Source organism: Condylura cristata, unplaced genomic scaffold (assembly GCF_000260355.1).
Source record: "Condylura cristata isolate star-nosed mole 26May11 unplaced genomic scaffold, ConCri1.0 scaffold00038, whole genome shotgun sequence".
In the NCBI taxonomy this organism is placed as follows: domain Eukaryota; kingdom Metazoa; phylum Chordata; class Mammalia; order Eulipotyphla; family Talpidae; genus Condylura; species Condylura cristata.
Window position 1 is genome coordinate 249801 of NW_004567139.1, and position 17615 is coordinate 267415.

Genomic DNA, 17615 nt, shown 5'->3' on the forward strand with positions numbered 1-17615 from the left:
TAACCAGTCCAGGGTCAGGAAACAAGCCCGGTTTCTTCATCACATGTTTGCTGCTCCATGTGGCTTCCTTAGGTCTCCTTCTCCATCTGCCCTCCTTCTCTCTTCTTCTCTCTCCTTTTTCTCTGCTCAGTTCCACCCTTCTTCTGGGTGGGGCAGAGAACCTGGAACTTCCCTTCTCCTAGGGACCACCCAGTTACAAGGGGAGCAGCGGGCAGGTCAGGAGTGGTCTGCCACGCCATGTGGATCACCTCTGGGGCTGGGGATTGAACTCGTGCTGAAGTGGCTTTAGCTTCTTTGTGCCGTGCTCTAACCCACTGCGCCACCAGGGAGGGCCCTGGTGGCTGTTTTTAACGGACCTTCTTATCAGCATTTTTGTCCACCTCTCCTGTACCCCGCTGCAGAAGCGGAGGACACAGACCTGTGACTTTCATGTCCGCGCAAACGTCCTGCCCTGTACAGTATCATTTCCCCCAGCCAGGGGGCTGCATTTTGACTCATGACGTGCTGGCATTTACCTTAAGCAGTTAAGAGTTAGCTGCATTTATTTGGGAAGATAAGGGGTGTACTGTCTCATGTCCCAATTCTAGTTTTAGACTCTCGTGGGAATCTAAAGAGAGTGAATAAAAGGGAATTTCAGAGGACGAGGCGGGCAGGTACCCTTATCTGCACTGTGCTTGATTTTTCTTGTAGCTTCACCCTTAGTGCTCCAGGCTGGGGCTGGCGCCTGTGTCCTCAGCCCTGACCAGCATGTCCACGTGCGCAGAGGAACCTGCCACCCACAGGGGCACTTCCAACCCCCGGTCAAAGCCCTGCCTGGCTGAGCCGATGGCAATGAGTGCCACTTCTTTGTTCGCCAAAGGGCCGAGAGCTCTGTGGAGATGCAGCCCGTGGTGTTCTCCCCCTGGGGAAGATGCAAATGTGGAATAGAGCCTGGGAAAGGGTTGGTGACTGAGGGTCCCCTGGCTCAGGCTGGGGTGAGCGGGAGTGCTTGGAGGCCATGCCCCTGGGGCAGGGTGAGTCTCCAAGTTTTGCGGGATGATGGCCAAGGGGAAAAGGGAGGAGGAGGAGGGGGTGATTCGGGTAGAACCTTCCTGAGAGGTGTGTCTGACCGACAGACAGCTTTTTCTAAAGGAGATATTCTTTGCACGGAGCTTCCACAGTTTTTGTTTGTTCAGGTTATTCTCATTCCTAACAACGTGCTTTAAAGAAACCTCTTGTTCTCTGCTAACTACAGAAACCACGGCTGACTGGGTGGTGAGATGGAGCTTCAGGCCCAGTGGCAAGATCTGTTAAAGATAGAGCCCGCGCGTGGGACTCTCTTGCTGCCTGTGGTTCTGGAAAATCAAATCAGTGCTCTCTTCCGACCTCTCCTGCAAAGGGCAGCTTTGCTCCCTTTCTGGGGCGATGCCTCCCCATCCTGGGCCCCATCTCCCCCCAAGTAAAAGCAAGCAGGACCGTTGGGCTGGGGCTCTTTCTGGCATGGCTGCCATGTGCTGTGGGCTTTGACCACTGAGCCGTCTCTAGCTTCCTCCGTCCTGGGGAGCTAGCTTAGCCTCTCTGCTCAGCCCCCCAGTGGGGGTAGAATTCAGTAGTGTCAAGTTCAAGGTTCTGCACTCAGACTGGAAAAGCAATTCTTTCCCCTCCCTTGGTTTGAAGACAGGGTTCAGTCCCCCCGCTGGCCGCGGGGCCTGTGAGCAGGGGTGTAGGGATGGGCACAAGGCTGGGGAGCATGAAGTTGGGGGGCGCGGGGCTGGGGGCTCCTCCGGAGCCAGCGGCTGTCAAGGCCGAGTCCCGGGGGTGCCCTGACTATGGATTCTACGCCGTGCGTGTTTGCGGCTCCGCTCCCCCACCTACCTGATGTTATTTTCACTTTCAACCACTTTTTCAGACACTCTTGATGAACAAACTGCAGGCTTCCCACGCAGCCACACGGCTCCAGGAGGGGGTTGGTTGGGGAACCCCCGACTATCTGACAGATGCGACACGAATCTCCCTCCTCCTCGGAGTCCTCCTCCAGGAGACTAAACAGAAAACAAGCCCTCGTGACCAGAGTCTGCACGTTTGCAGTTTCCACAAATATCAGCCCCCCAGGGGTTGGTATGGGGAGGAGCCCCCCACGCCATGCCCCACCCTCCCTGGTAGCCCACTGCTCCCTCTGACTCGTCGGAAAGCCCTCCCTGGTGTGGTGACAGATGGGGCGAGGACCCCTCAGGCTGCTCTGCTGGCCAGGAGAGATGCTGCTCCCCTACAGCAAGACATGTGGAACTCAGGGAAGCCTCTCCCTGTTTGGCCACAGGGTGGGTGGGTGTTTGGGATTGTGGTCAGGGGCCTGGATTGGAGACTTGCCTCTAAGCTGGTGAGCTTGGTGGCTTGGGCAGGTTACTCAAACTCCCAGGGCCGCACGGCTCTTCCGAGGAGCCCTGTGCGCCCCGTCTGCCAGCCGGCCCACGTGGGCAGACCGGTTGTGAGGTTGGCATGAGCCTGAGCTGCCAGCTCTCCAGTGCACCCGGGGGCCAGTGACCTATTTCCATGTGGAGATGCCTCAGTGGGTGTTGGGTGGGGCAGGTAACCAGCCAGGCATCTGGCCATGAGCGCCTCACGGGTACCACACTTGCCCACAAGTGCACCAAGATGCCCGAATGCAGCTGCTCCGAGACTGACATCCACGGAAGGAATGAGGTGTCAGGGGATGACGTTGCGTCTGGTCGATGGGGGTGAGGAAGGGGTTGGTGTTCCTGTCTGCAGGATTTTTAGACTATTTTTGTTGTTGAGAGTTCTTGAGCGTCTTCATGTGACTGAGGGCTGTCTGGTCAAGGAGGAGAAACCACGGAGAGGGACAAAAATCAAAGACGAGGAAGAGAAGGACGATGCTCTGGGCGTAGAAGGATCTAGTCACTTTCTTGGAGACCTACTTCCCCACGAAAGGGAAGTTCGGTGAAAAGGAACAGACTGGCGGTTTTCTATTAAGCTCACAAACAAGAGACCACACCACGTCTGTCTAAGAAAGAATCACTGTTTGCCACGAAGTCAGTTGTCCTGGGAATGACCTATAGGTCTCAGGCAATTCCAATAAAATCTCAAACATGCAGCGTCTTAAACTTGTGTGGTCACGGGCTCTTAAAGAACAAGCCGGGGCGGGCTTTGCACCCTCAGTTACCAAAGCTTATAAAGCAACAGACACGAAGATACTGCGGGGGGCGGTCCTGGGCCCGGGGGGGGGGGTGCCGGCACGTTCTGCACACAACACATCAGACGCGGCGTGGTAGGCTCATTTCACATTAAGTCCAGGTGTGCAGAGTACAAGAGCAGAGTTTAGAAGGAACAAGGAAGACTGTTGCAATACCCCCAGGTTATCGCGCTCTCAAGATCACAAGATACGCAAGATACAAATCACACAATCCCTAAAAGAGATGGATACATTCGACGTTGTCTAAGGAGAGTTTATGCTCATTAAGACATATCAAGAGACAAACTCCTAACTGGGGAAAAGCTATTTCGGACACGTGACTGTCAAAGGATTAAATTAGTAGTCAGAACACAGAAGGAATTCTTCAAACAGGAGAAGAACATTCTGAAAGAGGAGTGGGCAACCGTGCTTTACAGACGGGGGAACGCAGGTGGCCACATAAAACACCTGACCTGGTAACGGTCATGGAAATGGCTGGAAAACACTGGAAGAGCCTGAACCGAACACGAGCCGGCAGGATGGGCAATGGTCTGCGTTACTGCTGAGCCTGGTTGGCTTCCTTTAGCGTGGCGGAAGGGGTGCTCCCTGCCTGGACCCCGGGTCAGTACCCCCGAGAATGGAGCTCAAGTGCACCAGGAGACACGTGTGAGCAGACACGTGTAGCTGTTGGCAGAAAACAGCAAAGAGGATGGGAGCAGGGCGGGGCGGGGCTGACTATGCTGATGGGCACTGGGCCTGGCGCGAGCGGGTGAGCTAAAGCCACGCAGACCGACAGAAGTGCAGCTCACGAGTGATGTCGGGAGAACAGCTAGTCGTTAACAGACTGCATTGCTGCAGAGCTCGGAAGTAATGGTCACATTTCTGTGGAATCGGAAGTATGCCCAATCTATTGCTTGGGACCCGCACGCGCACACACACAAGTGATAAAACTACAAGGCAGAATTCTCCAAAGCAACAAAACAGAAGGCAAAGGAATGACACGTGCAAGGCAGGAAGGGTCTGCTGGGGTCGGAGGGAGTTTTGGGGAGGGGGCCAGTGAGGAAGGGAGATGAGACCAGCAGGAGAGGGGCCCCCTGGGGTCCTCGCAAGTTTCTCTCAGCCGGAAGGTGGGCACAGCGGTGTCCCACTTCAGGGCTACTTGTGGGTTAGACACTTATTTGTGTGTGTGCCAGTCACAGAGGGCCCACTTCAAGATTGAAAGCGGCTCCGAGGAGTGGGCTTGAAAGAGCAAAATCAGGCAGATTACAACATATGAACCAAAGCTTAACTGAGTCGGCATGTACCGACAAAAGACTAGAAATGGAAAGCTTTAAACAGTGCTGATCTCTAGAGGATAGGTACAGGTGATTTTTAAGTTTATATTTTTAATGGTTCCTAAAATGAGTATTTTTGAAAGAAGACAGAGTTTTAGGGGGGAAAGAGTGAGTGATAAGCAAAGCACAGAACTAACAGCAGCTGGAGCAGCGGGCTCATTTTTCAAAGGCATCATCTGGGGCATCACTTCGGGTTGGGGGGACCCAGACTCCTGGCAAGTGGGTCTGAGGCTCTGTTTTTGGGTTGGGGAGGGCTGAGGCTCCCGAAGCCCTTTGGTGCCGATCCAAGACTGGTCTTTTGGCGATTTAATGTGGGAACGAAGAGCCACGGCTAACCAGAGGTTATTTCATTCCGCAACCGAGTGAAAGCAGAGGAGTCCCGGCACATCTGTGTTCCCCTTCTCGTGGCCTCTTTTGCATTTCTAATTCATCGCCAAGGAATTTTCCTACTTAGAACGGAATATGCACAGGCCAATGAATAGTGCAAATGAACCACACTAAATACACAGAGAGCTCGCATTCAGAGAATCCGCTTCCAGGTTAGAAAGGCCAGCTCAGGGCCCGGAAGACACCCATCGCAAACCGGACGGCAGGGCCCCGAGGTGGCGTTTGATGATGGCTTTGAAAAGTATCTGATGTCAGAGTCGTGAAATACCCCAAGATGGCCTCACACGCAGGGAAAGATCAAAGAAAGGAACTGTTTGAAAAAGATCCAATTTCTCATCTCTTGCCTGCATTTGAAAGAGCACACAAAATGGAAGCTGTGGTTATCCCAGTGGCCCTTTGGGGAGCCCAGGTAACTATGGTAACTGTTTGGGAACAGCCTTTCAGCTTGGAAGATTCGGATTCTAGAGCTGTAGGGGGATTTGCACAAAATCCCCCTAGGGAAAGCCGGTGAACTTCAAGTGCTGAGTGGCCCATTCTCTGGGGAGACAGCATCCTCTCTTGTGCAGACGTCTCCCTGGTGAGAGCGCTAACCCCTGGGGACAGCCAGACACCCTCGCATTCAAGTCACGGTATTCAAGGGACAAACACTCTGGGAAAACCAAGAAATGGAACCCCGACCTTTTCCATATAGACGTGGACTTTAAGCTCAAATAGGTCATATTCTCGATAGAAGCAATAATCAAAATGTCAAGGACAGCCTACCTATGGTTTAAATGTCCCTCAATCTTTTTTTTTTTTTTTTAATATTTGTTTATCTATGCATACAAGAACTGGGGTAGAGGCCAGAAGTGCGGAGGGTGAGAGGACTCACCAGAGACAGAGTGGGAAGCAGAACAGGCGGACCTACTGAAATACTCTGCTGAGGGGAGCAGCGGGCAGGTCAGGAGAGGTCTGCTGCGCCATGTGGGTCACCTCTTTGGCTACAGTGGCTGTGGAGAGCTTCATATTGCTACGCTTTAACCCGCTGCACCACCAGGGAAGGCCCCATCCCTCATCTTCTATTGAAAGTATTGTGTAGTTTAGTGCTGAGATGAAAAAAATTTTTTTTAATGTACATATAGAATTTTATGAGAAGTTCTCACCTTTCTTGCAGTTTCTTGAGTTTCTCAGGGTCTGCTTTAGTTTTCGTGGCTTCCTTATCTGTGGAACGAGACACTGCCATTCTGCTCCCACTGCCACCGTGATGTGGGAAATTGGACACTGTAAAGAAAGTCAAAGGTATATTTTCCTGCAGGGACCCTGACACATGCAGGTGGGCTTGTAAGTCCATCCCGGAGCCGGAAGACTCCACCGGGGCTGAGCCGCCTTGAGGATTTACTCCGAGACTTTCGGTGCTCAGTGGCGCTGCCTGAGACCGGCTTATGCAAGTCGCATCTTCTGCTCCCCTGACGTCAGGTTCAGGTGCGTTGTCTACTGGAGGACGACTATGGTTGTCAGTGCTGGCCAGTGGGTTCCGGTTTCTAATGGGGGACAGTGGCCGGCGCACATTAAATCTCGAGTTCCCTTCTGTGTCTGAACTGTGCATGGAAGTAGGTGGCATCAGCAGGTCCCCTGGGAAATTGTTGCTCAGCGCAGAAGGCATTGATGACCCGGGGGTGCTGTGGGAGGAACTCATGGGTGGTCTTGGAGGTGCTGGTCTACCAGAAAGAAAATAGTCCAGGGAGCTGCTGGAGCTGTTTAAATACACCTGCCAGTCTCTCTGGTAATCGTGGGGACCAGGCCTGTTTCCCAGAGAAGCACAAATCCTGGGTACGTCATCAGCACTGGGCTCGGGTCGGCTGGGTTTGGACCTGGTGTTCCATGACACAAAGGCCTTGTCCCCGTCTCCACTGTCATCACTGTCGTCGTCTTTAGCAGGGACCCCATCGGGCAGCCCGGGCTCTGGCGCCATCATTGGCCCCAGAGGACGCTGCCCCGGCGGGGCCTGGCTTATTCTTAGTGAGCTGAGACCAGGCTCACCCCTCACACCGTGAGCGCTGCAGCTCACAGGCTGGCCTTCAAAATTTTTGCTTTTGCCCAGAGTGGCGGGCGCCCCAAGCAGCCGGCTTCTCTTGTGCGTGGAGTGAGGGCAGTGGAGGGCATGCATGCCAACCAGCAGGAGCTCCTCCTCCACCTGGGTTTCCTCATCTGTGGCGTCGTCGTCTCCCCCCGTGTTGAGAGATAAAATGGAATAGAAGTCTTCGTCTCGGAACCTAAACGGGGCCCTCCGAGGCCCCTCCGTGGCGGCCGGCAGCGGGGGCCCCAGGGACTCTCTCAACGAGGAGCAAGGGGAATTTGTTCCCAGGAAGACCCGGGATAGGGCCGGAGCGGGCTCGAGTGGCGAGAGCACGCTGAGCTCTCCTTTTTGGGCCCTCTCTGGGGTGTTGTCCGTCACCGTCACTTGCTGTGTGGACGGGCCCAAGTTCCTTCTCTCGCGAGTCATCCTCTTTGGCTTAGTGTCTCTCGTCCATGTGGGGCTTTCTTGTTGGGCTCCTGCATCTGCATGGAGAAGAGACGCGCGTCGATTAAAGTGCTCATGGATGGAAAACCTGCAGCCCCAAGAGTGAGGAGTCCCTGAAGGCGACTGCAGCCCCCACAGCCTGCGGTCGTCTGGAGGTACCAGGGCGCGCTAGACTTGGCTTCATCTGTGGCTTCCGAATCCCCCTCCGTACTTTCTCGGATCTCACAGTGGGGGAGTCAGGGTAAGGACACAGCTGCTCTCTGTGGGAGCGTTGGGGAGACTGTCCAGCCCCATGTCGGTCAGTCAGTCGGGGCTGATGGTGGCGCTTCTCTCTGAGGGTGTTTTCCACTGGTGTTTATTGAGAAGCAAAACCCGCCTTCAGGAGTGGCTTCTACAGCCGCCTCCAGCACCACACCCCACAGCACTCCAGCTTCCCTCAACGCTCAGGAAGGGACACTTGACCTTGGCAGCGTGGGGGGCGGCTCTTGAGGTCCTGCTCAATTATACCCACGATTGCTGTTCCATAGATTACTTCGAACAAATGAAAATTACACATTGCTCCTGAAATCATGACCTCTAGTCAGTGTGAAGTCTCTGGCTCTGGTAGAACCTTCCCTCCATGCCACCTGAGTCTGAAGGATGCGCAGAGGCCAGCTGTCCATAGGGGGGGGGGGGAAGTCATCTGGTCCAGAGTTGCCTTACAGAAATCACACAGCACTGGGGCTCCTGATGACTGTGTCACACACTCACACTTGGGCCTCACGACTCAGTGAAACAGGTACCTCGATCCCATACTTCATGGTCGAGGGTCCCGGGCTCACAGAGGTCACACAGAACACCCCCAAGGTCCTATTTCCAGTGAGTGACGGGGTGATGGCTTGTGCCGGGCCTGCCTGATGCTATGGTTTGTGTTCTGGCCACTGCCCTGCACTGCCGCTTAAACCAGCGTCCTTGTGAAAATGAGAATCCATTTAACACAGTGTCATGCAGGTATTTGAGATGGTTTCTCACCCTCTCAACGTGGACAAGGCACTGAGAAAAGTCTCTCATCTTATGGCTTCCAAATCCCCCTCCGTAGTTTTATGGATCTCCCATTGGGGGAGACGGGGTGAGGGCACAGATGCTCTCTGCAGGAGCTTTGGGGAGACTGTCTTATCTTATCCCTATTTCCCCTGGTACTGGCCCTCCCCCTCTGCCTGCCTCCTGGGAACTGGACAGCATCCGCTGTCCTTCTGCTTCCAAGCGGCTCACCCTGGAGCGTGGACAGGACGCCACAGGTTCAGGAAAGCCCGTGTGCTACAGGAGGTGACTAGCCGATCCTCAGCTCGCCAGACCCCCACTTACTTTAGTGGGGCCTTTCCAGGGAGTGTCACTGCGCGCCTCTACAGTCCTGCACTCGGAAAGCCTCTTAGCTGCACGGGCACTCGGAGCCGTGCGAGTCCAGACTTGTCCCTCCTGGCGGCAGCTGGGCTCCTGATCAGACCCCTGGTGGGCTTTAGAACCCCCAGGAAGAGCCCTGTTGCCAGCAAGGATGCTTCGAGTCCCTGGCTGTGCATGTAGCGAGTGGGCCCCGTGTTCCTCCCCGGCTGGGCTGACCACTGAGAGGAACAGACGCTTCTGCCCAACAAAGCCGTTATCCTGAGAACTTTCATTTTGAGAACAAATTTGGAAGCGTGGGCTCTGGCTAATGGCTTTCCATTTGGGATTTGATGAAGGGCCTCAGAGATGAGCTCTGGAGTGTGGGCCCCGAGCCTTCTGCAGACACAGATTCTGCCAGGTATGGGGCAGCCCTCGCTCAGCCTGGACCCGGTTCAGTGTGACTTCGGGAGGCGCCTGACGGGCAGAGACTTGGCGAGGGCAGCTTCTGAATCTGGGATCTCAACAGGAGCCGTAAGCTGATTTCATGGAAGCCACTGAGCTGTCACCTGGTGACACCGCCCTCCAGCAGGAGGTGGCACAGGCTGAGCTGCTGGTAGGCCCCGGACACCCGGGGGTACAGCTGCACCCTACGTAGGCCCCCCTCCTCTATAAACGTTCAATCAGTGCTTCCTTGTGCATGCCTGTGTTTTCCCCAAAGGTGGCAGACTGTACCATTCTATCTTGATGCTATTTTAACCCTATTTCTTGTGTCTATCAAATAGGGAGCAGATTTCAGTAGCTCCGGGCTGGGAGTAAACACCCAGGTTGGTTTGCCGGGACACGCTATTCATAGCACAGGCCTAGCGGGCCGTGAAGGCCTCTCGGAGGCCGGCGTGGCTCCTGCTGTGAGCAGAGGGCCTGCTGTCTCGGGAGCAACTGAATGTTCTAGGGGCTCTGTGCTAGCGTCAGAAACGTCTGCCTGAGGCCACACCCTCGTCTGGGCTTCTGCAGGTGCTTGACCATGGGCCTGTGTTCCCACAGGCTTTCCATGGCTTTTCTCTGGTTCTAGTGGACTCAGAGTTCCTTGTAGAAATGTTGTCAACCATGAACACGCTAAAGAAACAAAAATCAGAGTTCAGGTGGCCACAGCTGCAGCTCTGGGATGCAGCGCAGGGCTGGTGCTTTAGGGGAGCATTTGAATTCGGGTGAGGCCTGTAGGTAGGGCACCGTGGTCCCCCCTTGCCCCTCCCCAGCCACAGCTCTGGCTCTGACCTCGCTGGCCAACTTCCTTCCCCTTCTGTATCCCAAAGGCATTTGAATGTGCAACCCAGGGCTCTCTCATCTAAAAATATATGTAAGTTTTGCAAAACAAAGTTGGGATATCTGAGCCTTCACGACTTGAGGTCCTCCTTTTTTGTAAGCATCATCTCTGGCCATTAATTGTTTTTTTAAAAACAAATGCCATAGTATAAGGGTATACGATCTAATTGCATCATAATTTAATTCTTTATTGTTGGGTATGTCAATTGTTTCAAGGGTTTCGTTGGCATACACACACGGATAAGATATCCTTGGACAGGATATCTTTCAGGAAGGGATCTTAGGGCAGATGGAGGCCTTTTCTGTTTTAGCTCATCATACCTGGAATATTCAGTTGCACCTAGTTGTTAGGATTTACAGGTGTGAAATTACTGGGTCAAAAGGTATGAACTAAAGATTTTGACACTTTGTCAAATTCTGGTGGGCTCCATAATTGTGTCACCAGAAGGGGAGGCCAAGGGATTGGGCATTAGAGCTGCCCCAGGACTGCCCAGGAAAGCTTAACCGTGAGCTCCCTTATCATCATCGAGTGTTTTTATAAAAGCCTCACCCACTTTGTAGACCAAATTTATCTCATATAATCAATCTCGAATTTATCTACATATTTTACTTAGTGAGGTTAAGCTTTTTTTTTTTTTTTTTTAACTTCCACTAGCTATCTGCATCTCGGCTTCTTTGACATTGTCATGCCTCTTCTCCATTGTTGTGCAGGATATTCATGTTCTTATTGATTTGCAAGCGCTGTTTATATATTGCCTCTGTCACATTTGCTTCAGACCTCTCCAGAAATAATTCAGACGTCTGGCTCCTACCCCAATTTATGCAGTGCACGGTAGAATGTGAGAGAAAGGACGGAGGAGAGACTGGTGAGGCAGTAACTGGGAGAAGTAAAGTAAGGAGCCTTGGCTGCAGTAGGAAATTAGGACGACGCCTTAGCGGACCTCAGGCTAATGCGAGACATCTCTGGGTACAGGCGGAGGGTGGAGTGAGCCTTATGGGTCTGGGAATGCTTCATGTGTGGGGAGCCCCACCTTTCAAATAGTAGTTGGGAGTTAGTCGGGAGTGGCAGGAGTGAACGACCCGTGGTGTGTTGTCTAGGCAAAGCAGGTGCCGCTCAGAACGTCACTTCACTCAGTTACTATAGCAATGCGATGAGGCAGATTTCATTAGCCTTGTTTCAAGACAATGCAGCTGTAGCCCAGAGCGGCACTGTACCGCCCAGGGGTCCACCAGTAGGAGCAGGAGGACAGGAATTAGAAGTGAGCTCTGTGCTGCTCACGCGGAGGCCCTCTGTCATGGGGGCGGGGCCCATGGGTGTGCCACACTCACACTGGCTCTATTCACCCCGAAGTCCAAGCCACCCAAGCACTGCCACATCCCCCCCCAGCCGTGTGTGGAAGTCAAGACTCCTCTGTTGCTGGGTGTGACAGGTGTGCTCAGTGGCTTCCCGGGGGGCAGACCGCCAGGGCAAGGCTGGCGGTCAGGCCCCCCTGACTTGTCCTTGAGTCCCACAGAGGCCCCTCTGCCCTTGCTTCAGCCGCCCTGGCCAGGGGGAGGCGGCCGGCAGAGCGGCAGGGCTTGGCTTGGGGTGGACAGGCAGGACCACAGAGGCCGTGGCCATTGTGCCTTGAAATCAAGCGTAGATTCGCTTGATTACACATTGACCTTGGGCCACAGGGAGAAGGGGTCTGTGAGGGGTGCCTGTCTGCTATTCAGACGCCTGTCCCCCCACCTGGGCGGGGGCACATCTAGGTGAGACCCACCAGAGCGGCTGGCTGCTCCTCCACCCGCCGCGGCCCCACGCCCACGGCCACAGCCCGTCCAGACACCAGACTGCTGGTATCCACCGAAACCATGCACGGTCGCACTGTGAGCCGCGGCAGAGAACATTTTTTAGAAAGTACCCCCTGCCCTGCCTGTTCCCACCAGCCTCTCTGGGAGAAGGAAATAATGCAATCGTTGGTTTAGAAAACCAGTTAAGCATTTCGTGTTAAGGTACACACTTCCTTAAATAAAAGCACATGTGTCCAAAGCCACGCGAGGTTCACTGGCCCACAGCACCAGTCAGGACCCCTCTCTGAGGACCAAGAGCGGGGGTCGGGGGGCCTTACCTGCTCCCCTGAGGGCTGGCGCTTTCGCTGGCAGCTGCGGCTTCTGCCTGTCTCGCTCCCCAGACGCTCTCAGGCTCTGCACTTCTGGGGTGACTGTCAGTCTCCCCAGGTTTGGCCTCCTCTTTTTTGATAATATCTGTGGTGCCTGGGTTGCTGGAAGGTGTAAAATCTTTTCAATAATTGACCTTTTATGGAAAACTTCTTCTGTAGAAAGAATGCTCAGAGGGTCCAGCCTCGGGGCGGGGGGCTTAGAGAATGGAGCCAGGACTGCGGGGAGGTTGGAGATGAGCTGAATTGGCAACCTGGTTTCACCCCCTTGTTGCATGTGAGCTGGGATAAATTGCGTCACTTCACAGAGCCTCAGTTTCCCCACCTGTCACACAGAAGGCGTGAGAGCTATTCCCAAGGCTGTTATCACCACGCAAGAGCACCTGGGACCGCAGGCAGCGTCTGGGGCGCCTCTCTTCTGCTAAGCAGGGCCCCACTTCCACTCATCAGTGTTGGGGTGGGCTGTGGGTGACGCTGTTGACAGCCTTCTACGGTTGGGCCGCGCCAGGCTCCCCTAGAGCTCACCCAAATCAGCATCACACCTGTTCTGTGCCTGCAAAGTCATGTCCTCAGGTGGTTTGCTAGCAGCTAACATGGCCTTCCAGAAAGTTCCCAGCCTCTGGGGAGCACATACCCTTTACTGGCTTACGTGCCCCTCACTGGTGTGCTGGACAGGAGACAGGAGCCGGGGTGCTAAGGGGGCTGCGCTCCTGGTGAGGATTTTGTAAAGCGTCCGCACGTTGAATTCGGTTGCTCCGAACCATCTCATTTCTCTTTCATGTGTATTTAGCATCAGTGCTTGTGAGTTTTGGTATTTTTGGCGCTTCTCTACAAGTTCACACAGTGCTTAATTGAGACTCTCTGGGCTGAACCCTTCTGAAATTTCTGTACAATAGTTGCATGAAGCGCTCTCACCAGGGTTCTGGAAAGGAGTGTGAGTTCTCCTGGGTGCCCCAGAAGCCAATTTATCACAGCGATTAAGTAATACCCACCCTGACAGGCCCCAGGAGAGAGGCTCGTGGTCCACAGGGAACTTACTGGAAGAGGGGGGCCTGCTAGTGGGGAGGTTCCAGCCCAGGGTCAGTTGGTGGAACCCAGAGGTCATGGGCATGAGCAGAAAGGAACAGGAGAGTTCTCAGAAGAAGAGGATGTGTGGTTAGACGAGCCGAAACAAGGCAAGGAGGATGCGAGAGAAAGTGCGGGGCCTTTCCCGAGGAAACACCAGAGGCTGCGTTCCTCCACCCCCAGCTTCTCCCTCACCCCGCGTCCTCACCCTGCCCCAGCTCTCACTCACCACCTGCCTCTCACCCGATGGACAGAGGTGGAAGCAGTAGGATTCCTACTTGTTTTTATTACCAAGGGAGAAACAGAGAGAGGGTCCAGCCAGGGGCTGGCCTGGGCTCAGCCAAGTCCAGTGTGTGTTCAGGACATGACCCGAAGGCCATGGCCCTTGGGTCTCACTTTGATTCCTGGCAGGAGCCAGCTTTCACACCAGGCTGCAGAGCGTCTCCGAGCCCAGCACGCCCCTCGGCCCACAGGCCTGCAGTTCCGGGCCAGTTTTACAACCTCCAAGTCTGCTCTGGTGCGGCTCTGGCCAGAACTTTTGGGATTCTTATGGCCTTTAGCACTTAAGTATTCTCAACTTGGGTCTTCTATCACCTGCCGGCTGCTCACTCCTTAAAGATGAAGATGCTGTGTGTTGCCTGGTACTGTCTAGGACAAAAAATCACTGCCAGCTGATTCCTGGGGCTCAAGGACATGCGTGCAGCTTAATCCAGAAGCAGAATCAGGGTCTTACTGTGCAAAACACCCCAGATGGCTTAACAGATACGTTTGTTTTCTTGTTCTAAGAAATGCTTTCTTCGAAGCATCTCTCTCTGAAATGAGTTCCAAAGTGATTCCCGTGACCAGGCTGGGGCTCAGTGTTAAGGCAGTAGCTGGGTGAGAGACCTCTGCTGTGGGGGTTTGAGCCTGCGACTGTGAAGTGGGAATAATCCTCTCCCGGTAAGTTTCGCAACACGTCTACTGCTTCTACCTTAGTGATAGTAGTGCTAATAATTGCTATCATGGAAATCTTTACTCACTGCCATGAAAGCCCTGAATTTAACCAGAAAATTCTTGTTGTGTGGGGTTTGTAGGTTGAGATTAACTCATTCAACTGCATTTATCCGCATGTCATTCTTGCGGTCTTTCCCTCATCCTTTTATAAAATCCAAAAGGCAAATAGCCATTTATTTTCGGGGGTAATTTGTTCAGCAAATATCTGTGTGCTGTGGCTATACAATAATTTGAAGGTTCTCAGAGCTGAGTAAGGCCTTTTGGTCATAACCTGAAAGATTGGAATCTAATTTGGCTGCACGGCTGACCTCTTCCCTGTCATGTCCTTCTGATCTGTGGAAAGCAAACTCTTGGGAAATCATCTTTCCCTGTCTGCAAGTGGTTGAGGTGACCTGCGCCACACTCTGTATGTCTGTGGGCTCAGCTTCTATACCAGTCAATTTTTGTACCAGCTCCTCATTGCTTCACCCACACCCAAAGGTGAACAGACTTTGGGGTCTTTCTAAGATGGTCTCACTGAGGCACACTGCAGGAAGACCAGGTCGTGTTTGCATGGGGAGATGACGTGTAGCAGCCTCCTCAACCCTAGGACAGACCCTACACCTGCAGAGGGGAGGGGATTGCATTTGGGACTCTTGTCCAGACAGTGCAACACCCTCAAGTCTGTCAATGGGCCCTAGCAGGCCTGGGGTTTACTTTGGAAGACACAGCACCTTCTTCTAGAATCTGAGCCAAGGGGCGCGTCCGAGAGCAAAGCCAGCGAGCTGTGGTTCAGCTGGGATGCGTCTGCCTCTTTCCTTTTGACAAAACAGACACAGGGTCATTGCTGGCCAGAAAGTTCTTAACTTGACCAGACGGGAAACAGGTGGAAATCGCATCTTCATACAGGACCCTGTGAGCCAAGTACGCTGACCGGTGGGTGCTAACTCCCCGTCCTGGCTATTGTTCAGCTGCTGCTCTCACACACACCCGTGGTCCCGGACCGACAAAGTCAACGAGAAAGACACGATCCCTCACCTTTCTCCCCTCACACTAGCCTGACTCGGGTGCTGAGGGGGTGCCAAGAGTCTGTCTAGCAGCTGCCTTTTTGGCTTTTTCTGGTTAAAGATGTATTTGTTTATGCATACAAGAAGTGGGGTGCAGGCCAGAGGTGTGGGGGGGGCGTGAGAAGGTTCACCAGAGACAGAGTGGGGAGCAGAACAGGCAGATGGACTGAAACACACTGCTGAGGGGAGCAGCGGGGAGACGGAGAGGTCTGCTGGGCCCTGTGGGTCTGGGATAGCTTAACAGCATTGCGACTTTAGCCCCTATGCCACCAGTGTGGCCCCAGATGCCTTTTGGAATCGGGGCATTGCTCCCCTTGATGCTGGGCAGAACTGCAGCCGAATGGCGAGGCGGTGGCCTGGGGGACAGGCGGCTCTCTGCCCTGGCCAACACCGGGCCCAGCCCATTGGCCTCTCTGGGTGTGCAGGCAATGAGAGTTGTCTCACATGCCCTGAAGAGATCGTAATTAAAGCTATTTATGTATCATAACTGTGCTGCATTTTGGGGCCAGGGAGGTGGGACTTTTGATTTTGGGAGATGGGTGTCTTAATAAGCAGGCGGGGGAAGGAGCTGCTCTGGGCGGGTTCTCACTTCTGGGGGGCTGTCTGAGCGGCCTGTGGGGGCCCACCCTCGGGGGCCCAGGGCGTGAGCAGACACGGGGGCCTGCCCGTGTCTGGGGGCGACGTCCCAAAGCGCGCCAGAGACGGGAGTGAAGAAAGCAGAGGCGTCTGGAGAGATGACGGTGTTTTATTGGCCGCTCGTTCCTTAGCGCCAGAGGACGGTGCATCAGGCAGCTGGTCTTCCTGCTCCCCGGGCACCACACCTCCCGGGCTGCCGGTGGTCCTGCCCTGGGCCCGCCCGCCCACCTGCCTCTGCAGGCCTGCAGTCCCCTCCCCTGACTGCCCATGCTGGGGCCTCACCACATGAGGTAAATTCTGCTGGGCCTTCTGGGGCCCGGCAGGCACAGCACAGGGGTCTCGGCCCGGGTGGGGCAGGAGACGGGGAAGTAACACAGGGAGGCTGGGGACTCGGGCCCGGGGCCCAGGGCGGAGGCGGTGGGGCTCAGGGGGGAGGGCGAAGAGGGGCCCGGGAAGGTGGGAATGGGGACTGGAGGGAAGTGGGGGCACCGGTCCTGGGCAGCTGGGGAGGCGGCCTGGGGGGCTGGTGGGAAGGCTGCAGGCGAGGCCGAGGCCACGGGCGAGGCCGCCGGGGAGGCCGCCGGGGAGGCAGGTGGCACTAACGGCAAGAGGAGGCAGCAATAATTGGCATTGGGCTGCAGGGCAGGGGAGAAAGCAAAGACGGAGCAGTAAGGGGAATATTCAACACAGAACAGGGGGTGCTCGCTGCTGTCACCTGCACAAAAGAAAAAGAGCAATCAGGAGCCGCTCGCGAGGTGTGAAAGGACATTAAAAAAAAAAAAAAAAGCCCGTGAATGAATCAAAATTCAAAAATCATTCTTGGGGGCTGGTGTGTCCAGGGCTGGGCCCTCTGCGCCACTGTGGGGCTCACCGGAGGCAGAGCCTGGCGCCCACACACTGTACCAGCCTGGCTAGGGGCTGGCCAGGGGCAAGGGGCTTCCGCCCCACCAGGGCCCGGGGGAAGGTCCCGGCCCTCTCGCCACCCACGGCCAGGCTGACAGCTGCTCTGATGGCCTGGCTCTCCTGGCCGGGTGAGGCTCTCCCCTCCAGGAGGTTGCATCCTGCCCAAGCCTGGCCTTCCTAGGGTGGGGGGCAATTCAGAAAAGAAGGGAGCAGAGAGCATTGGTGGGGTCACAGGCGGGGAGGGGCCAGGCCGGAGGGGCAGGTGGAAGGGGCGGGTCCAAGGGAAATGAAGGATCCCGTCCCTGACCTCACTGGCCACTGGCCAAGCTTGTGTGTGGGGGGGGAGCGCGCAGAATTCGGCTCTGATAGGATGGAGACTCATCAGAGCCCTGTGCCTGACCGGTCTCAGTGCTGCCCACATACTGCGTCACCTGCCCCACCAAGTACTTCTCTAACCCGGTCTCTTCTGCAAAACGAGGCTGGGCTTGCCCCCTGCTCGCTCCTCCCAGGTGGCGTCGGCCAGCAGCACGGATCTCGCCTGGGCTCTCCCAGCCACCGCCTGCAGCTTATCAAGGCCCAGGGTTTTCTCGAGAACTTCGCAGCTGAGGGCGAGGCTCAGGCAGTGGCGCCTGCCTCTGCGATGAGGGTCACGGGTTGTTGGCTCGGGGCTCCCGGAGCTCCAGGTCGGGTTTGGGGACCAGGAATGTGTGTCTGCGTCAAGCCGCTCCCAAGGGATCTGAGTGTTCT

General features: G+C 55.1%; 1 protein-coding gene across 1 annotated transcript in view; it reads right to left on the bottom strand.

Annotated features, from left to right (window-relative positions):
* Positions 1–17615, bottom strand: part of MARCH10 (membrane-associated ring finger (C3HC4) 10, E3 ubiquitin protein ligase) — a 69698-nt gene that overhangs the window by 18692 nt on the left and 33391 nt on the right. Inside the window, exons 5-7 of the mRNA XM_004693338.2 lie at positions 12178–12330; positions 6030–7425; positions 1855–2021 (exon numbers count right to left, since the gene is read on the bottom strand). Coding sequence (XP_004693395.1) covers positions 1855–2021; positions 6030–7425; positions 12178–12330 — 1716 coding nt within the window. The remainder of the gene's footprint in view (positions 1–1854; positions 2022–6029; positions 7426–12177; positions 12331–17615) is intronic.